Source organism: Pseudopipra pipra, chromosome 4 (assembly GCF_036250125.1).
Source record: "Pseudopipra pipra isolate bDixPip1 chromosome 4, bDixPip1.hap1, whole genome shotgun sequence".
NCBI lineage: Eukaryota > Metazoa > Chordata > Aves > Passeriformes > Pipridae > Pseudopipra > Pseudopipra pipra.
Genome location: NC_087552.1, coordinates 1,103,607 through 1,131,409, shown reverse-complemented (window position 1 = coordinate 1,131,409; position 27,803 = coordinate 1,103,607). Strand labels below are relative to the sequence as shown.

The following is a 27,803-nucleotide window of genomic DNA, read 5'->3' as shown; positions in this document are numbered from 1 at the left end:
AGTGTGGCCACTAAGGGAAAAAGCCTACCAGCTCAGCATCACTGGAAGAACTGCTTCGTGTGAATTCTGACAGCAGTTAATGAGGTAGCAGCTTCTTGTTACAATAAAGAATACATGCAAATATTTTGACAAGTCATCTGGCAATGAAATCATGTTTTTGCTTGCAAAACCTGAAAAACCACAGGAACAAGAAAAAGGTATTTCATGGAATGGTTTGGGTTGGAAGGGACCTTAAAGCTCATTTTAGTTACAACTCCCATGGGCAGGGACACCTCCCACTAGACCAGTTTGCTCCAAGCCCTGTCCAACCTGGCCTTGGACACTGGCCACAGCTCCTCTGGGCAGCCTGTGCCAGTGAACACTTCTTTGAACTATTACAGTGAATACAACCTGGAACAGAGACCTGTGTCACTTGGAACGTGAGTTTCACTTTACGATTTCTAGGCTGGCCTCTCCATTTGGCTGAAAGGGCATTTCCAACTCAGCCTCACAGGAAGGGATAATGTCATTTATTTCATAATAAATCACTGCTGCAGAGGGAGATCTGCTTCTGCAGGGGAAGCAAGAGCAGGCTATGCTTGAGACAACTGGAAATGCAGTAAGAGAAATCACATGGTGCAAAAACGTGCCCCTCTGCTCTGGTGAGACCCCACCTGCAGTGCTGCATCCAGCTCTGGGGTCCCAGCACAGGAAGGACATGGACCTGTTGGAGTGACTCCAGAGAAGGCACCAAGATGATCAGAGGAACTGAGCAGCTCTGCTGTGAGAAAAGGCTGAGGGAATTGAGATTGTTCAGCCTGGAAAAGAAAAAGGCTCCAGGGTGACAGAACTGCGGCCTTCCAGTCCCTGAAGGAAACTTACAAGGGCCTGGAGTGACAGGACAAGGGGAAACAGCTTCCAATTGAAAGAGAGGAGGTTTAGATTGAATATTAGGAAGGAATCCTTCCCTGGGAGGGTGGGGAGGCCCTGGCACAGGTTGCCCAGAGAAGCTGTGGCCGCCCCATCCCTGGAAGTGACCAAGGCCAGGTTGGACGGGGCTTGGAGCAACCTGAGATAGTGGAAGGTGTCCCTGCCCATGGCAGGGAGCTGGAACCAGATGACCTGGAAGGTCCCTTCCCACCCAAACCATTCCCCGATTCTGTGAATCCGTGAAAATGAAACACCGGCGCAAACGAGGATTAAAAAGCGCGAGTTGCGGCAGGCAGCGGCTGAAATCCCCGGTGCCGTGCCCACAATGTCACCGCCGGGGGTGCGCGCCCCGGAGCCCTCCCGGCCCCGCTCGGCCGCGCTCCCGCCCGGGCCCCAGCGAGCGCCGCAGCCCCAACGGCCGGGGGACGGCCCCGGGCGCCCCGCGCCGCCCCCCCGGCCCCTTTGTTCGCGGCCCGGCCGTACCTCCAGGATGTCCTCCAGCACGTACGCCTCCATCGCGGCCGCCCCGCCTCAGCGCGCCGCCGCCATGCCCCGCCGCCCCCTCCCTCACGGCCGGGCCCCCCCCGCCGGCGGCACGGGAACAGGAAATGGACCGTTCCACCCCGTGCGCGCCCGGCGCGTACCACCCGCGCGCGGGGGGGGGCCCCGCGCCGCCCCACAACGCCCGCCCCGCGCCCCTCCGCCGCGGGCACGGGGAATGCACCCACAGACCGGGAAACACGAACCGAACCGCCGCCTTCTCGCGTCTCTCACGGATCCTTTCACCTCCTTCCCCGCCGCCAACTCGCAGAAAGCCCGGCCCTCGGATGAGGCAGATCCGTGCCGTGGCACATTTGTTTCTGTGCTGTGAGCCGGCTTCCCATTACGGCAAAACCTCATCTAACTAACCCGCTTTTCAATGCTGCTCCACCAACTGCTGCGTTTCCAACCGCCCCATCCTCTCCTCCTCTGCCGCTCCAGGGTGGCAGCAATTCCAGAACTAGGCTGTGACACCAATACCAAAGGTACTGACCCCATCTCCCCAGTGCGGCTTTGAGGACCGTCACCTATCCACCAAGACGGGCATCCACTTCTTAGCGACACTGCCTCACCCAAAACATCGACTGGACCAAAAAAATTTAATTTTATATGTTCCATCAACACAGGAGGCAGTGATACCCGTTCTGCACACAGTAGGTCAAAATCATTGAGCAGTCAGATGTGTGGCTGTCAAAACAATTCATTTTCCAGTTCAAAACATGCAGCATAAAAAAAATAAAAATCTTGTCAACCCCACAAAAGTCTCCTCTCTTGTGATCTCATTTTAGCAGAGCACAAAGGGGTCTAATGGCCAAAGGAATTAAATTCACATTCCGACTTGAAGAAATGCTCACAGTAATCACTTAGTTTAATCAACATCATCTCTTCCCAAAAAACACTCTAATTTCAAAAAACACTCCTCAAACAACAAGAATATTCTTACCCAATTCCTAGAAAGCTGACTAGATTGGCTAATAACATCCTAAACAGAAATTCTAGTTATCAGTCTAAATTTTAGGCGTAGATATATGTTCTTCTGTTAAAAAATAATGTTATTTAATCACCTAAAATGGGAATTACATCCTACTCACCCATCACAAAGTACCTCATTTTATACAAATTCAATACCTGCTCAGGCTGCCCATACTATTTTTCCACTTTAAGGAACACCCCAAATTTTACACTGTTTACTAGAATTAACTCAAGGAAGAAATCACAGGATAATATTTTGTGATTCCTCTGGAGTCCCGCTTTTAGGGCAGCATTTCTAACATCCCCAGCAGCCCCTTGCAAAGGCTCCTGTGTACACACAACCCAGCAATCACACACCAACGTTAGCCCAAGCACAAAGCTGTCCCTGCCAGCTTGAAGGATTTCTTTGTATATATATAAAAAAGAAAAGAGAAAAACCAGCCACCACCTCCCACATAACACTCATGTCTCAAAAGACTAGTTATTCAGTCTTCTGAGCCTCAGAAAGAATTAACAGACACCTTATATCACACGGAAAAAAAGCATAAAACACACAACTTAGCGCTGGGATCGAGATACTTCACAGGACCCCACTGAAAACATTTCCAAATGGAAAGACAGCCTAACACAGGAACAAAAGCAGCTGTCTGCTCCACACAGGGCCAACTGATGGCATGGGCTCCTTCAGCTCCACAAAACAACCCAAGACTCTCAGGAGGAGGAGGAGGAACAAGCCCTGAGGGCACATCACCCTCCACGTTTGTTTGAGGGCAGCAAACAAAACACTCCAAATTTCACACTCAAAACCCCCATGCCCCGATCCCCTTTGTGCCCCTGTTGTTCCCTCACCTCCTCCCCTCTCCTGGCCCACCTTAACCCCCAGCTCTCTGGTCCTGCCTTACAGAGAAGCATTTGTTTGCCAAATGACACCTCGTACTTCCCTCTGTGCTTCAAAAATATTTACAGTGCGGAACACCAAACTCCAAACAAAGCCCATCCCCAACCCTGTGTTTTACTGAAGATCTCATGGTGCAAAGTAAAGCCTTTAATGCAGGTTTCCATTCTGTTCCTGGAAAATAAAGAAATAAAACAAACAAACAAACAAAAAAAGAACTTTCTAGGGGAAAAACCAAAACATATTTCAATGTCTGTGATTAAGTTCTGTCGTGTATCTATTGTGTCTTTCTGGGTTTTACACACAGGCCAGGAATACAGCTTCAAATTCTGCAAAGGTAAACACAAGCCCATTTCTTCCTCACTTTCAAGTCAAGCTCTAGGAATTACTCGAGGTGTTTGATTAGAAAAGATAAACCACCTTATCTTCCTGAAGCATCTCAGCTTTACTCTGAAGGGCACGATGCAGTCTGTGCCCTCGTTTATTACCATCAACTGCTCAAAATCAGCCTTTTCTCCTGACCAAGAGGTGCCTCAAACCCCCCCAGCTGTCTGAGCTGCCCCATCCATCACGTCCCTCACAGCCTGTGAGCCTAAAACACACAAACCCCTTCTGTTCCCCACACAGAAGGTGGGAGAGGCAACATCTGAAGCACAGCTTGAGGAGACAATCTTAGCCTTAAGAAGAGAGGGAAGGAAGTCCTATTTCAAGCTACACTGAAATGTGTTAGACCAGAGGGAATCCTGAGAGTGTTCTGGGAGAGGCAAAGTCAGGGATGGGTACAAATCAAGGTTGGTTTACTCTGAACTACCCAAACAGCACTGGTAACTAAAATAAAATAAAACTATTTGACCAAAGGGAGAATAAAAACCTCCACAAGAACACAGTTGTTCACACAGGGTGGAGCTGTAAGTGCTCAAGAGCTCACACAGTTTTTAAGCAGATCCTTCATTCCGTCTTCCAGTACCACACAGGCCCCCAGGGATTCTGAACTGGCATCACGTCACCCTGAAGCACAAGCATTTCAACCATTGATCCGAGACAGATTCTGGCACCCAGAAATGTGAGCATTGAACAATTGATCAGACAATTCCCACTCTTATATCACAAAAGCACATTGTTATCTATTTCCAGCTGATCGAGCAGTACTGGTCACCAACTGTCCCAAAGCATATAAACACACTTTTTTGTGTGTTTTCAGAGCCACAGAGCACAGTGGCAAGGTTGGGATGTTTAAACCCTGTCCCACGCAGCCGGTAACACCTTATTCAGCAAAATCATGATGTGCATTAATTACTAAAAAACCAAATTATTTTGAGATGGAAAATGTAAAGAGTTGAAAATAGCCCTTCAATACAGGACAAATTATCACTCAGTTATCCCCTCCAACGTGGCTTTTCCAAGTATTTCCCTTTTCAGCAGTAGGCAGGCAGTCCGCAGAGAATCCAAAAGTTCCCAAAACAGTTAAGACCAAAAAGCAGGGTGGGTTTCCAGCCCCCATTTTGGGACATTCTGTTTATCTGCTAAGTGTAGAGTGCAAGGAGGCAAACTTCCCACCACTGTCATATGGAATACCTCAAGAACTCCGGTACCTATCACAATAAAAACCCCAAGCAGGAAACACTTGCAAAGAGAAGACTGACATTTCACATGGATTAGAAATACCCTAGAAATTATTAATCCCTAAAGGGGAAATTTCCATCATTAAAACGTTCAAATGACCAAATTTCCTCTTCTAACATGAAATAAAAACCCATGATAAGATATGGGAACAGTTGTTTATATGCAAGAAAACACTTGATGGTGCAAGGAATATCCAGATATTTTTCCAAAGGCTGCTTCAAACTTGTGCTGGGCCCAATTCTTCCCTTTTTAGAGTGATGATACTCCCACCCACGCTCATTTTGCTGGACCGAGCCCAGTTCTTCCTATCTGCTCCTAGAATAAAAACAGTTTTTCAAAACCCTCTGCAACTAAGGCAGAACTGAATGTTTCCCCAAACACACCCCCCTAAGGGTACTCACTGCTCCAGATAACTGCACTAGGATTTATCAGCCTTCATTAGGAACTACAGCCTAGAGCTTTCAGCAGTCCATCATATCACCATAACCACCAAGACACTACAGATGTTCTTCTCTGCTACTTCACGGATCATCTTTTCTTTCTGAAATAGAAAAATCACGTGATAACCCAAAAGTGTGACCTCTGCTTTGTACAAGTTTGCATCAGTCACCACTTGAGCCATTTGCAAGGTCGCTTAGTTCTATGTCAATACAAACCAAAAAGAGCTTTACACCTACTGTTCCAGCTCCTCCCTCCAGAGGGGTTCACCCAACTCCTTCCTCTAGATCCTCAGTGCTTAGTGACTATATAAAAACCAGTCAGTTCAAGTCTGAAGTCACGACCTTCATCTGCTTTCTCTATTTTCAGACTGAATATTGGTTTCTTTTCCCTCACTTCTCGCAGCAGTCGCAGCTCCACAGTTGTCAGCCTGACTGAATTCCCAACACCCTTCAGGCAGGCGCTTCGGTGAATTCCAAATAAAAGGAACCTACTCTCTCCCTTTATTTTCATTACTGGGGTGGGGGCATGCAGGGCTGCTGGGCTTTAACCTGATAAAGATTTACCCCCTTTGACACATACTTTTATTCTGTTTCCTTTTTATTCCCTTATCCTTATAACTTGGCGTCTCTTTCTGGGCCTTTCCGACTTCCCTGCCAGAAGCTGCAGCGGAGCTTTCACGTGAGTTTTCCAGTCACAAGACGATCCCTGCTGCCCATTCTCACTGTCACACCACCCTTGCTTCAGCTCCCTTACCTCCCACAGACAAGGAAACTCTGATAACAAATCCACATATTTTTCCTTCTCTAACAACCATGTAGCAACTCCTCTGACCATCCGAGATGACTTCCCACTCAAAACCACACTTCTCTGCCAAGACAGATCTTTCATTTCTCTCCAGCCTATTCTTCCCTTGGCCTAGGGCAGCAGCAAGGCATTCCAGACCCTTCTGACACATTCAGTGTTTTCTGTCCATTTGCTGTTTCAGGAAGGAGACAAAGCTGGAGAGGATGAAATTCTATCTAGGTTTTCCACAGCTCCAGGCAAAGTAGGATCTTTGAAATGTGTCTGACTTCACTACCTTTGAAAGTGCCATGATTAACACATCCTGGGTTTTTTATGTCCCTTTGAAAGACTGCAAAGCACTACAAAGGCTTCAAGAGTGACTATTTACAAGACTCTTGTATGGTTGTGACCTGTCTGATGGAACAACCTGCCCAGTTCCCTTCATAAACCCTCCCTCAGATCTGTTCTCCCCTGACAAAGCACTACACTTAGAGCTGACATGAACTATCTGGTTGTGGTGGGATTGGGGAAGGTGAGGACTTGATGATGTCCAGAGATGCCTTCCCAAACGGGTGTTATGTCCTTCCAGTAGTAGCTGGGGAACTGGGAATTTCAGCAGCCAAACTGCGTTACCATTTCACAGAAGATTTCTCATTCAAGGGTCAGTAAAAAAGGTGACCCATTCCCCAACTGAATTAAGAGCCAGCACCATCATGCCAGGAAGTTAAGGGAAATACAGGGATTCACCAACAGATTATACAAGCTCAAACCAAAAGCAGTCAGTTTATAGCACTTTTCCCAGGAACTGGAAGACAAGGAATGTCAAAAGTAAGCTCTGCCTGGAGTGAGATTGCAACACTCCAGTCAAGAGTCATAAGCTAATCACCTTCAGTTCTGTCAGCAGCCTCTTATTCTTACCCCATCCACCTCCAAACAGAGGCTGGATGCACAATGCAAAACCACTGCTGAAATAAGTGCTTATCTCTGCCTAAATGGAGCTGACACCTGAGCAGTTTTATAGCCCAGCAGGCAAGCAGCACCCTGGCCCAGAGAGACAGACCCTGCTCAGCAGCCAGAGCCTTCCATCCCAGTCAGTGCTTATGTCAGCCCCATTCTTTCAGATCTCACTTCCCCAAGGAAAATCAAAGCATGGAGAAAGGAGGAAAGAAAATATCTTCACTCATCCCTTGCACTGCCCTGAAGATGAACTGGAGTAGAACATCATGAAAAAGCAATAGTGTGAAGATACATTCCTGTGGTTCCTACTGGTCCAGTGGCTTTTCTCTCCTCTTCAAGGAGTCCCTATGATTTTGCTGTACAGAGAAACTGCCCAATGCAAATCCAAATGTACCTGACACAAAGGTGGAAAAGGGAGACAAAATTATATAAGCATTTCCAGAAGTGTAAGATTACTGCCACAAATTTTTGTCTAAGGGGAGCTTTCTGTAACAGATCTTCCTTTAAGTAATCCATGTTTTCACTGGGTAATACAACGTTCAAGTCTTTAGTCCAAGGACTTTGAATGCACTAAAGAACTCTGGGCTTGGGATAAACACAAGTAAGACTGGAAAGCCAACTTGGGACAGGGAAAATCCTTTTTCAAACAAATGAATATTCCTTTCCCATTCCACATGTGAAATATTGGTGACAGAAAAACCATGTATAATGTAAGCACCATGTACAGCTCAAAAACATTCATAGGAACACCTCTCAAATCCTAAGGCAGGTACCAATCCAAGAGATCTCCACATGAGCAGGTGGAAATTTGAGTGCAAGCTCTTGAGTAGTTTAAGTGCAGACACATTCCCTGCCAAGAGTTAAAAAACCCTTCAACCAGAAAAAGCCACTTTTTAGAACAAAGCCTCCTCTTCCTCCTCCTCTTTGAGTGGCCTCGTCCATCATTTACTTCTATGCATAAATTCCAGCTAAGTGAACGTTATATCCAGTATTTCCACGTCACATTCCAATCCAAGATCTGCTGGACCGGGATGTCCCTGCCTTCCTTCTCCTGGCGGTGAACCAGGTGGTTGTTTCAGCAGCTCTACATTCAGATATGCTGTTTGCAATGAACTCAGACTTGGTTAATACCAGATTTTGAATGCTATCCCAAAGGCAGGAATCCTAACAATGTACTTTATGTTTCCTTCTTTTACAAAGCAGTCAATGATCAGAGTTACTTGGCTGGCATCTTCAACTTCACGGGCTAAAATGGCTGGAAACCCTACTCAATCCACTGACAGGAATATCAAGCCCGGACATTAACGAGAGCAAGCCGTTAGATAAGGCTAAAGAAGGAAAAATACATCAACTGAATTACAAAAAATGAGATACTACTGTGATCTTTATTTTCTTTTAATATGGCTGCCCGCTTCTGGTTTCATCTGAGGTTACCTGGGGACCACAGCACAGCCCCAGACATTTCCCGTCAGTGCAGCGGCACCAGCTGCCAGATGGAAACACTTCCAGCTGAACACTGGAGTTCAACACCTCCTGTTCCCCCATCTCTTCTGCACTGGGTCTTCAGAAATAAAATCACAGGTTCAGTTTATCTCAGGTTACCACATAACACAACAATTACCCCACAAAGGTTTGCCCTCAGTCCAAGATGTGCTCGCAGCAAGAGCCTGCTTTTAGCCCAAGACTAACCCTAAAGACTTTCGAGAGTCCAAACCCAAAACATCTCCAGGAGTCCTCCAAGGCATAACTAAAGCCCTCAGAGCCCTGACAGGTGAGGCTGAGGTCCCCTGTCCCCCTTCCCACAGCAGGACCTCTTCCCCTCCACCACATTTAAATTACATCATACACACAGAGCCTAAAGAATTGTTTCAGTATGACAAAATTTAAGAAATGCTTTGGAAGTTCACAAAAAGTAAAGAAAAATTAGACTGGGTGCACAATACTTTTGTTGCAAATCAATTGCTTCAGTCACTTCTATTGACAAGTATTCCAATGGTTTCAAAAGGCTGCATAATCCATAACAGCCAACTCTGGATTACAATGAAAGCCACCACCGAAGACACAGGCCTTTCTTGAAAACATTCTGGGGCAGGGTTTTCCTAATGTAAAATACATATTTTAAATTAGAGTTTTACTAGTAACCTTACCTCAAGTCTAATTCTCACTGGAGGAAGAGCTGAGTGAGTGTGTGTCACTGGGTGTCACTACTTCACACACTCCTCCCAAAGCAGGAACAATAAAGTCACCAGAGGCCTAACGGAGGTCTTGGCCACGCTCTGACGTAAGCAAGCAGTGCTGGGACACAACACAAGTCTTCCCAAGCACGGGAGGAATTAGCATCCATATCAGCTTTCATAACAAACACCACACTTGGCACAGCTGTTCCAACAAGGCTTGGCTGAAGGGGGCACAGAGGAAGCTGTTACACAACTCGTTGCACTGTGCCATCCCGCATCCCAAGGAACTCTGCAGAACCCAAACTGCAATGTTTGTAAAACCCACCTCAACTCCGAGACACAAGTGCATTTACAGAGTGATTTCACACAGAACTGTAGGCATTCCCCCTGCATGCAAGCTCCAGAAAAGCCCTCTGCCCAAGTTCAGCACAGAAAGTTGGCCACTATATTTATCCCTGAGGAGATCCTGGATCAAGCTGATGCTTCACAAAAATACCAGAGTGCTGTTATGCCAACTTTCACTTCTGTTAGTGGCAGAGATGGACAGAAGGCATATGTTCATCCATGGAGCAGACTGCTATGTTCAAAGTGCTCTTTTCCTCTAAACCAGCTTGTTTTGTGTCTTATGGTTACCGTCACAATTGGGCTTTGTGACTTTTTCAGTCGGTGTTCAAAGTGACTCCTTTGCTGCACTGAGCAACGCAGAAGAGAGGGTCATAAACCAAGATGCTGCAATATTGGAATAAAATCCTGCTTTGTTCTTCCCTTTCTCCCTATTCTTAATATGCTGCTTTCAAGAACTTGAACAAATACCAGAAAGTCAGTGCTGATTTTATCTCATGAAGCTTGAAGTTTTTGAGCTACATGCAAAAAAAAGAATTCCGTGTGATTTATCTGTGCCAGCCACTTCCAAACAGAAGAACCAGAGGAAGTGTCAAGAGGACTGGTTTGCCCTTGAAGACAAAAATTGTCCCTGCTCTGTACCATTCTTACCAACTGGAGCCCTCCGAGACCATGCAAGTGTTTCTCTGACAGGCCTTTAAATGAATTATCCCCCCGAAAGAGGCTGTGCTCATCCTCCTCCCTGCCTGTTCCTGGCTCTTCGCTGTGTCAGCACAACCTCTGGTGCCTGACAAACTGGATCCAGGAACTGATCAACTGGAAACGTGGTTTTTCTGCTGCTGAGGGTTTTTTTTTAAACGAGATCATTTCCCAAGGGGCTGGGAGGAGCAATGAATGCCCTTTTTTTTTTTCCTCCCCCTTCCTCCAAGCCCAACTCCCCCAACTTCAGTGGGATTAGTACCCACGCTGACACAGGGGCTGAACAACACTGAGCACTCCAGGAAACAAAAAACCACTAAGTCACATCATGACTTGAAATGTTCAACTCCATTAAAGCACTGCTCCCCGTTCTGTGGAGGACAACAACTCACACCTGCAGAGCAGCATCCAGAGGAAAATTCCGCTGGCAAAGCATTTCAGGACAAGACTGAAGGAAAGGCAACAAACACCTGAAGTTTGGGAACAGTAAAGCTCCAGGACAGGAAAACATGTGAGTCACCTGCCAGACACAGATGCACGAGGGAGCTTCTCCTAAAGTGTTAAGTTCTGCTCGGGTGTGTGGGAAGAACTGGGAGGTAGAGCCGGGAGGATAACAACGACCTTCCTCCTCTTATCTCTGAATCACTCCCTGCCCTCCAGAGAGCTTTCACACACTCCCTTTCTGCTGGGGCTGCAACCCCCACGACTGCTCCTGCACAGCTGGGCAGATGTGCAGGCTTAGAAACAAGCATTCCCTGCTCATCAGGACAAGGGGAATCCAACCTGAGCCCAAACACAAGGCAGCCCCCCTAGCAGTTAGTTAGAACTCATATCACTCTGTGCAGGATGCCTTCCATTTTTACTTAAAAAAAAAATAAATCTAGACACTTAACTTTTTGACTGTTTCAACTTGAACTTGAGGAGAATGGAGGCCAAAACCCCAAACTGATATTCTAAATAGCAATATTTCGTCATATTTCTTAATATTCCGACATATTTCTAGCACCTGAGCAGCTGCCTATTTGGACATGTTATCCATTCTTGATGATTAACACCACATAAACTACTGGGGTGGGGCAGGGAAGACATAAAATCAAGGTTCATTTCAGCTCATTTCCTAGAATACACCATTACAGTCCTAAGGCTGGAGGATGCAGCTTGAAGGACAGCAGAGGAAAACCGGCTGTACATCAAACACCAGTAATGTGAATTTGTCAAAAAACTGCTTTGGGGCAACGCCAACAAAATCACCCTAATGACAACGTGCAGCCTAAAAGAAAACACTGCAAGCACACACAGAGATGTATTAAAGGCATGCCTGGCTTCGTGGCTGATTTCTAGCCTGGTGTACAACTATTAGCTCATGTGAAAATGAGGTGACACAACAGTTAAGGAACACCTCCAGTGGCTTTGGGTAGTCATGAGCTCAGGATGGCACAGGGGGGGCAATGTGGCTGACAAACCTCTGGAATACTGAGATAACCTCTCTAAGCACTGGCTTACAGAAAGCACTGCCTGCTGAAAACAGAGAGGAAATGCTGCCCTTCATTGGTCAAGAAGGGATTTTTTTTTTTCCAGAATTCCTGTGGACGCTGCACAATGACTGGATGGAGGTCACCAGAATTCCCACACAGACACCAAGACACTGATATTCCCTGGCAAAGGTAACCTCACTTTTCCCTTGGGTACACGTGTTAGCTGAATGACCTCGCCCAGAACATTTGCCAGCATTAATCCTTCCCCGGGATTTCTTCTGTTAAGGAAGTTTTCTTCCTTAACAGATCAAAGGTTGTGGACGTGACAAAAAAAAGCCCCACATTGGTGCAGAAGCTCTACAGACACAGCACATCTTCAGGATGCCATTTCAGTTTAGTCACCTACAAAGCCACCCCATCACCAAATCAGGAGAACACCATTTCAGAAAAAAAAAAAGCAAGGCAGAACCCAGCAAAGATTCTGCTCAAATGGCCTAAAACCACTAACATCAAGTTTGGGCAATTTTTATTTGACACCAAGTTAAAAGGACCTGTTCCCTTTAACCCCAGAAACAAAGGCTTCTTACTTGTCTTGGACCTGCAGCATTGATTTTTCAATTCCCAAATCCAGCTGCCAAATCAGCTGTATCCTAAATAAGCACCAACAGTTTTGGTTTTAAAACACAGACAGAGGGGAAAAGAACCAAACACACGTAATCCCGTTTGCTTTCAACCTTGACAGATGAGGAAATTCTCTCAGCCAAATCTCTTTCAAAGAACCTATTCTCTTTAAAGAGCTGAATTACTGGCTTAAAATATGGGGTGTTTGGCTCCAGCCTGCACAGTGGAATTATGTTTATAGGGACATTTCCTGAAGAAATATCTAAGGAAGTAAACAAATTCACATGGTGCCACCAATACTGAACTCCACCTTCTGCAGTGGTCACTTTATGCAGGGCCTTTTTTTTTTTTTTCAACCCAGATATTCAGTAATTACTTGAATTAAGTAGAGCAAACAAGAGAAAATTCATAATATTTATGATTTCTTAAAAAACTTATGTGCTAGGTGTACTCAGACTGATTTTCCTGGAGCCTAGTCTAGGAAGATAAGGAAGGGATGATAAAACATTTCTGCCTAACGCTTCCTGGGGTCAGTGGCATTCACTTTTTAACAGCCCTGGGATCGGCCCTCATACCTCAGGGATTTTTGAGAACCATCCTGAGGGATTTCATTATTATTTTGTCTTTGGAAGGGAGGAAACAAAGCAGTACCGGCAAAAAAACCAGCCAAAACAGACAGAAGAAAAGAGAATTCCAGCATAAACAACGTGGCAGAGCCCGAGACTGAAGTGCACCTCGGGATGTCACCCACTCCCAAGGACAGGGCCCAACAAGCTTCACACTCAGTCACCTCCCTGAGACCCAAGGACACCAAAGGAATGGCAGCAGAGTGAACACAGCAGCCCAGCCAGACTTACTGGCCCTGCAGAACCCAAAGGCTTTAATCCAGGACTCTAATTAAGAGAGTTGGGGCTAAAAAAACCCAGAGATTTGTAACATAAATTCTGTGTTCCCAATCAGCTCACTTGAACACTTAAGCTCTGCAAGCCTCTTCCAGTGTAAGTATTACACCCCTGTGCCAGTAACGCTCCTGAAACCACACCAGGAAGCCTGAGTTTTCAGATTAACACCTTAAATCTGAACCTAAAAAATTAAGAGTAGTTTGTTCTGTATGAAGGACCTGTGGTGTTTTGCTGTTCTACTTCCTTCATCTTACTACCTCAGTTCAATTACTAATTCAATTGCAGCTGAAAAAACAAAATTGACCTTGTATTTACAGCAGGCTCAAGTGAAACCAAGAATGCTTAAGAAACAGCCAAAGCATCTCAAAAAGCACCCTTGGCCTAGGACAGCACTTTCAGGTAGTTAATGGAGGATTGTGTCCTGGGAAACTAATTTGCACATCATGTAAGAATCCAGTGACAGAATAAAATGGAAGAGAGTACAGAAATAAACACAAATCCAAGATGGACCTACACCTTGGATCATCATGAAACTCAGGGAGAAAACTGAACTTACAAACCCTAGAGATGGATAAAACATTGGAAAGAGCAATTATAAACCTGACTGCCAGCAGCAAACCTCCTCTAAGTTCCAACACCAGAAATCAGCTTGAGAACAGTTTTTATTATACAACCCAACCTTTCTGTGTTCAGAAAGAACAATAGGGCTTCAAGAGAAGCCCTAATGCACTCTGGACATCGGATTTTCAAGTAGCAACTTGCCACCAGAAATTATTAATATTTTTTACCCTTTGTTGAAGACAAATACAGAACAAAATCAGTATGTATAAGAACACCTGCAAGGAACCTGCAAGCTGACCTCCCCTGCTATGTAACTCCTACTGTCATTGTTCTCATACTTTAAGACTCCTTTTCCTGTGTACTGAGCAAAGCTACCATTTTTTTACTAACTCATTTTTAGGGAAAAGGCAATTTGCCATTTGCAGACAGCACCAGACCACGCTACCTAAGATCTTGGCTTTTTGCAGTAATTTGCTGCAGTTTTGAAAAAAAAAAAAAATCCACCTTGAAGGTTGCCATGAACAGTGTCATAGGAGCTCATTAAGTTGCTGGCTTGAAATTTCCATTTAACTTCTGCCAAAGCTCTCTGCAGTGCCTGTGCTTCCACACGGACATCTGACGGAGTTTAGACACAGAGATGAAAACATCCGATTCCAACTCTTTATTCCGTTCCACCAGCTCAGCAACACGGGAGCCAAACGGTGCCTTCCCACTCCTGGGGTTCCTGTGACTTCAGATCTGCCAGGTTTCCCCTCAGAAAACCTTGGACTTGTTGCTACTGTACTCCTGATTTTTAGAAGCTGCCTCACTAGCAGTCAAATCTAGAAGCACTTTGCCTCAGAGATTAGAGAAGTCTTAATGTATTAGGCATGGGAAGGGCAAAAAATAGCCTAAGACAAACTGTCTTAAGTTTACAGAGATAATGAAGGGAATGGCTGGGAGGGAACACCAGTGTCTGCAGTGTTCCCACAGTAGTTTCCACTTACAGTAAAACCAGAAACTTATATTTCTTTCGTGTTCTTCATTCTATGTGCCTTCCAGACTGACAGTGGTCAGAAGACCACAATCCAACTACAGAGCTGGGCACAACTTAAGTAAATCTGAAATTAAAAAAAAATTTAACCCTCACACAACTAAAACCCCCTTTGTTTCTACTGTAGGATTTTTTTTTAAGTTTCTAAAAGCCAAAACTAACCACGAGGATGCTTTCAAACAAGGAAACCTCCCTTTTGCTTAGAACACTCAAAACACATTTCCTCCCCAGGAGCTGCTGGGAACAACTTTGAAGCTGGATGCTCTGCTCCATTAATGAGGCCATCCCCACGTTCACATTCCCAAAAACAGTGGCTTCAGCTGTGCATGTTCTACAAGCTGCATCATTTTATCCTGAAGTCAGTGGGAGAAAGACTAGAACAGATTTCTGCAAGCAACCTGCATGATCAAGAAAAAGAATGATTACAGATGACGCCCATGGCATACATTTTGCCACAAATCCTGAACTTCATCAACTCAGTATTATCCACTTGCTTGCTTAGCACTGCTTAATATCTTATCCCAGACCACCCAGTCTGGCAGAGCCTCCACTTGCTGTATGATGAAACCATGAGGGAAGCTTCCAGATGCCCCAACTGCCTTCCCAGCTATCAGTGTCTATAGCACATATCATACTGCTAAAAAAAAATAAAAATAGAGCCAAGCATTCTACCTCATGATATTTAATAATTTGCTTTTTTCCATCTCTCTGCAGGTCTCGAAGCATGTGAGGTAGGTGCCTAAGGCTCTGTAGGGCACAGCACAAAGACAAAGGCTCACCTCATGCAGGGAATTCCTCAACAACTGCCCGAACTCCTTGGCTGTCTCCGCCCTTCTCCTCACGCTGCACAAGTGATTCCACCTGAGAGCTCCCAGTATAAGGAGCCAATGGGAAGAATGGCCACAGACCACTAAATAAACCTGTGATTTTGCCAGTAAGTCTCACTCAACACAAATTCTGTTTCCTAATCTCAGGGCTTGCAACAGATACATCAAAGTCACTCAAGACACCAGACACCACCACAGCAAAACTCAAAGGATTCTGCTCAAGAGAGAGTTCTCCAAGCATCTGTAGGACTGCTGGACACCACAGTTTGGCACCAAAACAGTTATCCTACAACTTTTACACCTCAGAAACTTCTACCTACACGACGATGTTCATTTTCCCGAAACTCAGCACTACAGAAACAAAATGCCGGGTGTGAGAACTTGTTGTGACGTGCCTGTTGTGTGCAGTTTATCTCAGAGCACGTGGATAAAATGCTTCTTGTATCAACTTCAGCAGGGATAAAATGCAGAGTGCTGCTTGACCGGGGAAAAACCTATCAGCATCTTGGCCCAGCCCTTCCTCGAACCTATCAGGCTCTTCCTTCCTGCTCAATTTTTAACTGAAATGCAGATGTACCACTTGAAAGTCAAACCTTTCTGAAACTGAGTTCAAAGAAAAGCCAACAAACTTCAAGTGGACGTTTCTGAGGACACTACTCAAAGGAAAAAAAAAAAGCGGAAGTGCAGGTCCAGCTGAGGGGGTTACAGAATTAAAACCACCCAGCAAAGACCTGTGTGTGAGCACGGATGTAAATCAGGGCCTTCCAGCCTCGCCTGGCCTTTCCCGGAGATACCTACCTGAGAAACCGAGCATTAGACAAACCCGAGTTATTAATGCTTTCCTGGGCTTGGCTCTGCTTTACATGGAGGCTGCTGGCAGCTTTGGAGGGGGCGTTGAACGACAGCGGGACACCCCGGGCTGTCCGACGGCCTTCGCCTCGGCTGCACCTTCACCTGCTTTACCTGCACACTCTCTCCAAGACGACCTATTCCCGCGGCTGGGAGCGCCCACACCTTCCCAGACACTCGCCCAGCGCTCCGGCCTATCCCCGGAGCCCCATCCCGGGCGTGCCAGCAGCACTCCCACCGCCCAGCCCTCGCTCTCCGGGCTCCCATACCCATCGCGATATGGCACATGGCACGCAGCACGGCGGCAGAGGGCACCTGCTGCAGCTCCCGGGCCTTTCCCTTCGGCATTAAGGCACGCCAGGCTGGAAGGTGGCCTCTGGCTGCCGCTCCCAGGGAGCCTCCGACCCCCGGGGAAAACCACGGGGGGCAGCGGGGGCCGCTGCCCGCGGCGGGGGTGCCCGGGGGCGGGATGGGCCGTGCCCGCGCCACGAGGTGCTGACCCTTCTCCCCGGCGGTGCCGCAGGGCCGCGGGCTGGAATTATGAAACCGGATCATCGGGGAAACCCCCGGGGCCTTCCCCCACGCCGTACCTCGGAGACCTCCTCTTCCTCCTCCTCCTCCTCCTCCTCGTCTTCCTCCTCCTCCTCCTCGTCGTCGTCGTCGCTGCCGTTGTTGCTGCTCTCGCTGCCGCCGCCGCCGCTCTCGCTGCTGCTGGCCGGCCGGGCCGCCCGCCCGCCGCGCTTCGCCTTGCCCGGCGCCGCCTTCTTCTTCAGCAGGAGGTCGCACACCCGCACCAGCCCCGCCGCCCCGGGCCCGCACGGCGAGGGGGGCGCGGCGGGGCCGCTCGGCCCCTCAGGGGGACCGGGCCCCGCCGTGGCGCTGCCGGCCTCGCCGCCGCCGCCCTCACCGCCTCCCTCCTCCGCCGTCACCGCCGCCGCTACCGCCGCGCCGACCGCTTTCTCCATGGCCGGAGAGGAAGGAAAAGGAGGAGGAGGAGAAAAAGGAGGAGGAGTAGGAGGCGCCCGCGGCCGCTGCTGCCTCGGTCACCTCTAGCGCCGGCGCCGCCGCCGCGCCAACTCTCGCGATACTTCCTGGGGCCGCCGCTCACGCCGCTCCCGCTCTGCCCTGGCGCCGCGCGCGCTCCCGCTCTGCCCTGGCGCCGCCCGGCCGCGCGCCCACGCCCCTTATGCCCCTCTCCCGTTCCCGGCAACCAGAGCGCGGCGGCGCCGGCGAAAGCCCCTCCTCCCCCGCTTCCTTCCTTTCCTTCCGCCCGCGCCGCCGCCTCGGTCACCGCCCCGGCGCCGGAACCGCCGCGCGCGTCATCACCCTCAGCCCTCACCCCTCAGCGTTCAGCCTTCAGCCTGACCCGCCTCGGTGAGGGGAACGGCACCCCCGGCCAAGTCTTCCCCCCCAGCCCTCGGGAACGTCCCCCGGGGGTGGCCCCCGGGGGCCTCCCGCGGTTGCGGCGGTGCCCGGTCAGAGCGGTCTGCGGGGGCAGCGCTGCCCCCCGGGCGTGAGGGAGGGCGCGCGCGCCCATGGGCGGGAAACCCTCCTGAGGGAGCGGCCGGCGGGGACACCCCACAACGCGCACAGCTCCGGCTAAAAGCGGTGTTCCCTCACAGAGGGCGTGCGATGTGCGTTAAAAGGCAACCTCCCAACCCCCCTTCTAAAAAAGAAACTGTTGGGGCCTCGCTAAAAATGCCGGAAAATAAATCAGTACAAAGTGCGGTGGTGAAACCACAACGCGCAGAATTCCAGTTAAAGGTGATGTCCAGGGAATGACCGGACGTGCCCTGGTGTAGACAAGGTGGTGGTCGGTCGAAGGTTGAATTCGATGGTCTCAGAGGTCTTTTCCAACCTAAATAATCCTGGGGTTCTGTGTTCTTCCATCCAGTTCATTCACACCGGACACTGTGCATTCGAAGGTAACCTCCAAAACCCTGTTTTAAAACAACACTACTGAAAATGCCAGAAACATCAAAATTCCTGGGTCAATTGGACCGTGTTCCTTTAATGACCCCTGTTAACTGTATCACTACACCCCGTTTCCTCCCTCGGGCCCCCAGCCCAGACTTTTCATCCTTAAAATGTCCTCGGGATATTAATAGCATCACCTCCATTGGGGCAGATCAAGTCCTGCAGTACCAAAAGTTAAACATGTTAAGTATAAACATTAGTTAAATATATATATATCTACATAGATAGATATAATATATATAATATATAGTTAATTTAAATATGTCATATATTTAAATTTGGGCAGTCAGTGCATGCTCATTGGAGAAATGGGCTTTTTTCCATTGTTTTTTTTCAGACCTGTTGGAAATAAAAATTATTCTAACCACAGAAACATGTTGGAAAGGTCAGTCATAGCTCTAATGTCCTGGTACGCTACAGACGGTTTGGAATCGGAGTTTCAAGCCACAAACACCAATTCCAGTTATAACTATTCCAGTTCAGAAATGGAAAGAGATTGTCGTTATTTGATTATTTGTTACCTCTGTTATTTGGCTGGTGTTGGAGAGCACCACTTTTTTTTTTTCATTAAAAATAATGTAAATGCATTGATTTTTTTACTGGTTTCTATTGGGGTACAAGCACAGATTAAACATTTGCTATTATTATATATGATATATAAGATATTGTATGCATTATTTAGCATTTCTGTTGTACATTATTGCTGTTTGTTGTCATCACAAGAAGCAGAAAAAAGAACTGTGAGTGTAGGTAACCTCAGCCCTACCACCTGAGATTCACTGTGTGGTGTGACAAGGATAAGCGGGGAAAAGTGACCTCGTCCTCATTGTTTAATCCAAGAGGTGACTGACTTCTTTGAGCAAAACACATCTTGGATTCCTTTGGCTGTACAAGCAGCCAAACAGGTTGTCCAGATGCACCGAATTGACCCAGCTGGATTTGGGAAGGGCAGTTGCAGGGCTGGGTTTTACCCTTTGAGCTGTTGGTTGCCCTGTGTCTGTTTGAAGGCAGTTGTGCCATTAAGCTCTGTTACGTTGTGTCACAAATCTGCCTTTAGTACTGGGGGCATTTGCACCTAATTCCAGGTATCCATTCCAGCTGTTAGGCTTGGAAAGGGGCCAGTTTCTTGCTAATGAAAGCACCCGTGGTATTTTCTCTCTCTTCCTGGTATTCCCCAGCCCCCTGCCTGGTATTCCCCAGCCCTGGATGAGATGGAGGAGTTATTACCAGCCCTCTTGTGCTGGCACAGGCAGCGTGGCCTGGCCGAGACTGTTCCGTTTCTTTTATGGGGTGACCTCTGTCCTGTTCAAAGAATGGCACCTCCTCGCCCTGCGCTGCAGAGCAAGGCCTTCTCCTCCGTTTTTGTGAGCTCCAGTTTATCCCTGCTCTCCTTGCCACCCTCCTTGGAGCCTTCTGTGATGGGATGTGTCCAGAGAAGGGCGAAGGGCCTGAGGAAGGGTCCAGAGGATAAGTCATGAGGAGCTGGGGGAGCTCAGCCTGGAGAACAGGAGGCTCTGTGGAACAGCCAACACATTGAAAACCTCTTCTGTGGTGTAATTATCCACAGGGATCTGCTTCCAGTTTCCTATATAGCTGCTGGAAGCAGTGTCATCGTCAAGGTCAGGAAGCAGGGGGAGGGAATTTGTTTGCAATTGATATAGGAACTGGAAAAAGTTTGTAACTTCTTGTATTTTTAACCCAAACCCATGGCTGCTACATCTGCCACGAGGCTACCAAGATGATTAATCAAATAAACTATAAAATTAATCCAACACCCAAAGCCTGCCATTCTCACTGGTGAAAGCACTGGTTATCTTTGACACATACTGTTTTGCAGCTGTTGTTTTTATTCATATCATTCTGGGAATTTTGAAGCCCAAATTGTATTGTTTCAACACACATACCAAAGGGACTGGCTCACTGGACCTCCTTGGTGCATAGCATTGTCTCCCCAAAAAAGAGGAAGACCCATCTGAAATGGGAGGCAAAATAAACTAAAGTTAGACCATCGTGAATTATTTTTAATGGAAATAATAAAATCAAAGTTGTTCAGCAATGATGGACTGCTGCCCAAAGCAAAGGGAGAAAGAAGGAAAAAAGCACAAATGTCTCTACTTCAGAAAAGTACTGTTTTCTGTGATATACAATTTAAGATTTGTCTGAAACACTCTAGTACCTGTAAATTACATGTGGAAAAGAATGATTAAAAGCTGATTTTATGTAGCCATGACATTTGCTTTAAATTCTATTTTTTTACCATCTCTATTTCTGCATTACAGCAAGGTTCCTGTGAGCATCTCAAGTGCTGTGGCCTTGAGAGTAAAGAAAATGAAGACAATCCAGACAGACTGAGAATTTAAGAACAGTGGTGCTGGCTGGGGAGAAGTGCCTGGAGTTACAGCAGAAGGTAAATTTACATTACTGTTACCACTCAAACTCTGCATTTACATTCCAATTAACACACAAACACTCCGGTTCTGGATCACCTCTGCCTGCAGTTTGGTGTGGAAAGCCAGGTGATTCTGCCTTTTGGTATACTTATCCATCATAAATCCCACTTGGAAATACACCTATATGTCCTGCTCCAATGTCTTGAGAATCATTTGTATTCCACCTCAAATACCAGTATTACATGTTCTGATAGTTGCCCTTAAAACATCGTGCCAGCTTCGACCACTTCCTCACAGGGAGAACTGGGAAAGGAAAAACAAGTCCAGAAAGCAACCCTTTTAACAATTGATTTGCTGAAGAAACCTGCAAGTGCTCTGTTAAAAAATAAAACACTTGTTCTGTAATATATTTAGTTCTTTGGGAGTCTTAGTTAAGAAATGGCTTGAGCACTTGAAATCCTAAAATGCATTAGTACTCTGTGAGACTTATGTTTTAACACGCACAAATGGTTTTTCAAAGTGTACTTCAGGCTCCTAATTTGCTACACAGGCTTTCAAACTGTTTATCCTTTGTGAGTATAAACTTGAAAAACACCATGTCAAATTGAGGCAAAGGGCATCTGGGTGAGCTTCTGGATTCTTTCTCGTTCTCTTCAGATGCTGTCAGAGGTAAAAGTAAGAGACAAGACAAATCATAAGATGAAATGATTTTTTTTTTTGGTGCATTTTATGCATAAAGGATCTGTAATGCAAAAGTGCAAATGAGACCTCTCAAGCCAGAGCCACCTCGCCTGTGTTTGAATATCAAAGTTTATGTGTCAAATTAATATTTTGCTCTTTGAGGTTTGTTTTATTACTGGCATTTAAGGCAGCATCAACCGTGGACTGCCCAGGAGTCAGCTAGGAGGTTAAACATTTCTTACACTTTGTGTTTTGCCTGAGTTCTACCAGTCCATAACGATAATTTCTATAGTAACCGCTTTTTAAGTAAACAATTGATTAGTTCTGAAATTAGTCCTTGAAATGGCTTCTCTTAGAGCAGCCTGGGAGATCTCGGTGCAAGCAGCCTTCTGCTGACATGCAGAACAACGAGGTTCAAGCTGGCTTTTTCTATCTTCATATAAAGTGTGCCTTGAAAATATTTATCCTCCCAGGGTAATTTATCTCTGGACGAGGAAGGGAGTGAGGATCTCCGTGTAAAACTTGGTAAGACCTTGGATTCAGGGAAAGCAATGTAAGAAATGCCTGTGGTATCTCAAAACGGCACGTCAAGTAGAATAAGAACATTTTTTTTACAGAGTTCAAATTAGAACTAAAAAAAACTGTCTACAAGCTTTTAGTGGTCTGTAATTCCATAACCCCCAGGGTCCCAGGGAGTCTCTGGTTTTCCAACAGAGCCTTGTTTACTGTGTGCTGTTCTACTTACTGGCTCATGCTCCTTATTGCTGGTTCCTGATCTGTGTTAGGGGGCGGTTGGGACACATTTTTTTTAGAAAAAGATGAAAGCTCGATGTTTCTGCTATTTCAGTTTGACTCAGTAGGTGGAGCTAGAAGCCGGCAATCCTCTCACAGCTAAAACTGGTCTCCCTTCCCACCACTACGGAAAAGAAATTTTACTAAAGCTTTTGAGTCTTAAATGTATATGTCCTAAAACAGATATGTATTTTTTCATTCTACAGTAAAAATAAAGTGATTCTTTTCGTGTGATTTATTTCAGCAGGCTATACAGGGATTTTTTACAATTTTTACATTTACAATGCCATTGACTTTAATGCAAGATAATTACAACCTTAGGAGCTGCCTTCAACAGCTTCGTATTCCTGAATGAGTGACCATTTCAATAAAGAGCAAAAATGCTGATGGGGTGAATTTTCCTTTTTGTCACTTGTCATTCTCTTATTTTCTCCTCCATGAATATGAATTGATTTATATTTCTAAAAGAGGAAGTACCTCAAAAGCCAACCAGACATTTACCTGTAGCTGTCTGGTGAGTGAGCCCATGAGTGTGTTGAAAGGTAGGTCTGGATCTTTTATTCTCATTCATAAATTCTGATACACACTCAGCCTGAAACACCCGATTTGTTTTCTCAAGTGTGTCACTTTCAATTATAGACAAGGTATTAATTTCCAGTACTTAACATTGTGCTCCAGAGCTCAGTTTGAACACAAATTCCCAAGCTTACCTTCAGACATCCCTACAGTGTCTCCATGTTCACCAAAGCTCTTAAATGCCACTTGAGTGAGTTTTAAACCACCTTGGATTCAGCAAAGCGCTTCACATGTAGCCTTTAGGTACCTTAATTCCAAATCCTGCAGACCTCTTTGTTAAATAGTGACAGTCACTAGCCAGAAAAGCTGTTGAGAATTTTTGGAATGCTTTATCAGCATTACCTGGTATCTTAAGGAACTTCTCACCTTCTCTATTTCAGCTGTCTGTCTTTAGTTTAAAGAGACCCATGTAAGGACAATGAAAATATTTCTCAACAAGGGTACTTCTAAAAGCCTTACACAAATACTTTGCAATGGGAGCACCAAATAAATCCCACATCAATTATTATTAATCAGCAAGTCAAGTTTTCTCTCCCATCACCGGAGAGAGCTGGTCTCATTTTTAGACACATCATTATCACAAATTCTCTAAAACTGGCTCTTTCTCTGCCCACAGGAACATTGAATTTTTTTCAATTTCGAGGTCCACGGCCTCTCTGTGCAAATAGTTTGGTCAACAGTAGGTGGCAGACATATCCCACGTGAGAGCTTGGAAAAGGCTTCATCAGGCTAGTTCTTATGGAATGCTGGTGCCTGTTTACTCAGGACACACCGCAGCTTTCCCTGCCAGAGCTCCCTTTTAGGAAAGGATTAGGCTTGAACACCAGTTTTAGAGTCATCTCAGTATAACCTGAGCTAGACCTGCTTTTAGCAGGGACATTTCCTACTCTTCCACTAATCGGTCTAAAAAGATTTGTGTGATTTGGTGAGAAATAACTTCCTTAAAATATTGTAGAAATATTTTATGAAAACCTTATGAAAGGATCCAGGGTCCAACCTCCCTTTTACTGAGCTTGCTTTCCAGTGAAGCCAGGTGAGTTTTGGCACTGACTTCGATGTGAACAGAATTAGGCCAATGCTGAATATATTTCAAAATCCTTCGCTGAGGACCTGAAGCCGAGTCTCAATTTCACCACCTCCGCACAATAATTTTCAGTTCTGATGTTGCATCGTTGAATTTTATGACCAGCTTGAGCATGAAGTTTTCATTTGGTGGGTGGCCAGATAAAATAACCTAAGCCCATGTCAGTGGAGGTTCTGTTCTGTGACCCTGGGAATGGCATGGAACATTCTCTAGCCACGAGTCTCTGGGGCCTGATGACATGCATCCCAAGGTTCTGAGGGAACTGGCTGGTGTGATCTCTGAGCCACTCTCCATCCTATTGGAAAAGTCACAGCCGTCAGGGGAAGGCCCCAGTGACTGGAAAAAGGGAAATGTCACTGCAGTTTATAAAAAGGAAAGAAAGGAAGAGCAGGGAACTACGAGCAGTGAGCCTCACCTCAGTGCCAGGGAAGGTCATGGAGCGGATCCTCATGGAAGCAATGTTAGGGCATATGCAAGACAAGGAGGTGATCTGGGACAGCCAGTATGGCTTCACTAAGGGCAAATCATGCCTGACTAGTCTGGTCTCTTTAAAATCATCAAGTCCAACCACTAACCAATTGGCAATTGCACCGATAAACCATGTCAATTAGCTGTATCCAAAATGTTTCACTGGAAACATCAGAGTTCTGATAAACTTTCGTGAAATCCGTGGTTATATTTCCATATTGGTTCCGACAAACCCCCAGGGAAGCAGGCCCTCTGCTTGAGGGATTTCTGTCAAATGATCCAAGAACATTTGTGTTCTGGAATGTCAAAGGATCCATCCCAAAACTCCTTCAGTGCTAACAGCCAATGAGGCTGCAGTGCCCAACTGTGCACAGGGCCTTGGTGACTGAGACTCGTGTTCAGGTCAGGCTCTCAGCACCTTCAGCCTTGCTGGATTTATCTGGAATGGAGTCTTGAGTCCTGGCTCAGTGCTGGGCTCCCCTCTCTGCCAGTGAGAAATGTGGTTCAACGCCTAATTCGCACAGCTTCCAGCTTCCATGCCCAGGGAGCCAGGAATCTGGCAGTCCTGGGCAACCTGCCTAGATCTGCACTGATTTTAAGGGAAGTCTCAATCCTGTTTGCATGGAATGGCTCCTGTGCCTGTACTGTAGACCCCCACTCTGTGTTTCCAGCACTCAAAAGTCAAGGAGAAAAGTCAGAAACCCAAGTTCACTCAAAAGCGAAGGTGTCAGATAAGGGCAATTCCAAATTAATTTTTACAATTGAATTTCCTGAGTTATTCCTGAGGCCCGTGGACAGGTTCCAGATATGCCTGACTGGCAGTATTGCAGCGCTGCTGGTATGAGCAGGAAAGGCCTTTGGGCAGAGAGCAAATATCAAGGACTGTCAGTGGGGCTGGAGGGCAGCACAGAGGAACGGCCTGGCGAGTGTAGCCTCGGCCTGATTGATCCCAGAGACAGCACTGAAAGCCTCATGGGCAAAGAGCTGGGTAATATTTCTTTGCATGGCTTGGGAAAGATTCTCGGGTTAGTGTTCAAATTTAAAAAACCAGACATCACAGCTGGTCAGGCTGTGCAGAGCCACTGTGCCTGCTGCCTTTTTAGAGTTCCCTGGATGTGTGGGCCCATGCTTTTATTGCTTATTTAAGGGAACCACAGGGACCATACAGATCATTGCTAACCTCAATCACAGCTTTTGGTCTCGGATGAGTCCTGATTCTGGGAATATACTGAGGAGCCTCTCTTTTAAAATCAGCCTTGAAAAGCCTTTCTGGAGGCTTTCAAATTCAGAGAGACTGAATTTCAAATCCTAATCACTTGCCTCCTTTGAAAATCAGAGTTTGCGAGTACTACTCTAAAGAAAAACAAACAAACAAACCAACCAAGCAACATTTCCTCTGTTTTGTGCTATTTTTAGTCATTTCCTTAACTCTGGGAATCCCAGGCTTCCGGTGTTACACGTCATAGCGTAACAAATCCAGGTAAAGGAGAATATAGGAAGGAAAACCAGAAGAAAGACAACATTTTGCTGCTGCTGCAAATCCAGTTCTGTTCTAAGAGATGGTTACATCCTGGTGATATCACTGGGAATCCAACTCACAGTTAAGGAAGTACTGGACCTGGAACTACAAGCCAGAGCTCACCTAATAAATGTGGTCCAGTTGAATGCTGCTTGAAAAACTTTGAGCTGTTAAAAACAATTGGTATTTACAGCAGAAAAGTACATGTTCTTAGGTTTGACTAACTGACCCTTGTTTCTGAGGCTCAGACAAACATTTGGAAGTACTTTACCGGGCTTTTGGATTTCACCTGGGGAGACAGGAGGCTCCACATTTCATTCGTGGGGTCTCAGAATTCATTACAGCAGTATAAAACTGGATTATCTTTCTATCTCAGTGAGTGAATGACAGTGCCAATTTTAAAATGTCTTAATCTGCCTGCTCCAGTAACAAGAACTTAAAATGGCTTTACAAAGTTCTGTTCTCCTGCTAAGGTGCCACTTGAGTCCGTGACTCTCAGCTAAAGAAATACTGAAGGCAGTAGGGAATATAGGAGGTAGAAAATGCTATTCTTGCTCCAGGACTTCATTTAAAATAACTATCTTTCCATTTTTCAAAGTTGTCAGGGCTTTATCTTCAGGAATTGTTTGCTCAGGAAGAGAGGAAGGAATAAGAAAAGAATCACTCTCTTTTCTCCTTAATGCTTGAGCATTTACAAGTTGTCTTAAGGAGATGAACTGGTATCTTCCCAAGAAAGAAAGCAATATTAAAAAACCCAAGGCCATAACAGAAAAAAGCAGCACAAGAGAACAATTATAGCAGCAGCACAGATTCTGTTTCTATGGAGATGGACATGAAAGAGAAAATATTTATTTAGCTTGGGAGTTTTCAGGCCAGAATGGGAAAACTGAGAGTTTACAATGAAAGTAAATGAAAATAGGACAAAATAAGGGGGGTCACCTGCTCAGTAGCACAAATTTCCCACAAGTCCTACAGCCCCTCTAGACACACAGCAATGTTTTCAACTCTGGAAGTGTTTCAAGTTGGGAGCAAACCCAGTGGGGCTCTCAAAATCATTGGTTCATTTTCAAACTGCTTTGCTTCTGATTTTAGCAAATACACCTGCTTACACTTACGAGAAAAGTTTGTAGCCATGTTTTTAAATAGATTGGAGATCCTGGGTAAATGACTTAAAGGAATTAAAAACAAAAAAACATCCCAACATTTCCTTCTCAAAACTCAGAAGTTTTCAGTATCTCTTTTATTGTTAAACCTGAAGTGCATCAGACCTAGGGAAGAAATATTAACAACCTCCTGCCAGACAAAAGCTTTCAGCCTTGGCTCTTGACTGAACCACGTCCCGTGGCTCTTCTCTCCTGCCAAAGGCCATCAAGCAGCACAGCAGAGCAGCAAAGAAATTGGAAATTGAGTGCCAAAATGTTTCTGGGGCACAAGTGAACGCACTGGACTCCAAAGGCCTCCGGGCAGTTATGTAAGAGGGAGAAAAAAGATCCCCAGCGACAGTGGTATCATGAACCAAACATCAGTCACACCACCACAGCCACCGCGGTTCCAGGGAGCAGATCAAAGGCTTCAGAAGGAACACTGGGGCAGGAGACCTCCCTGAGAAGGACCTGCTGAACTGAGCACCACTGCACCGGGGGGGGGTTTCTTTGCCTCTCCTGTTTTGTGTTTAGATGCAATATTTGGGTACGCCCATACCAAAACATC

General features: G+C 46.1%; 1 protein-coding gene and 1 long non-coding RNA gene across 10 annotated transcripts in view; one reads left to right on the top strand and one right to left on the bottom strand.

The window, feature by feature from the left end:
• The window catches only part of LOC135412608 (ankyrin repeat domain-containing protein 17), a 69,824-nt gene extending 52,253 nt beyond the window's left edge, over positions 1-17,571 (bottom strand). For 7 of the 8 annotated variants that reach the window (XM_064651353.1, XM_064651356.1, XM_064651355.1 and 4 more), the window contains exon 1: positions 17,197-17,571. In XM_064651353.1, coding sequence (XP_064507423.1) covers positions 17,197-17,571 — 375 coding nt within the window. Of the gene's footprint in view, positions 1-1,392; positions 1,464-17,196 lie in introns of those variants that run through there. The other variant, XM_064651358.1, reaches the window with a different exon arrangement.
• A 297-nt stretch (positions 17,572-17,868) lies between these two features.
• LOC135412613 (uncharacterized) lies at positions 17,869-26,083 on the top strand. 2 transcript variants are annotated; one of them, XR_010429790.1, is made up of 3 exons: positions 17,869-17,980; positions 20,863-20,990; positions 25,991-26,083. It is a non-coding gene; the product is annotated as an uncharacterized LOC135412613 (long non-coding RNA). The 2 variants fall into 2 exon arrangements; XR_010429789.1 differs by lacking the exon at positions 25,991-26,083 and adding an exon at positions 22,502-22,689.
• The last annotated feature ends 1,720 nt before the right edge of the window (positions 26,084-27,803 follow it).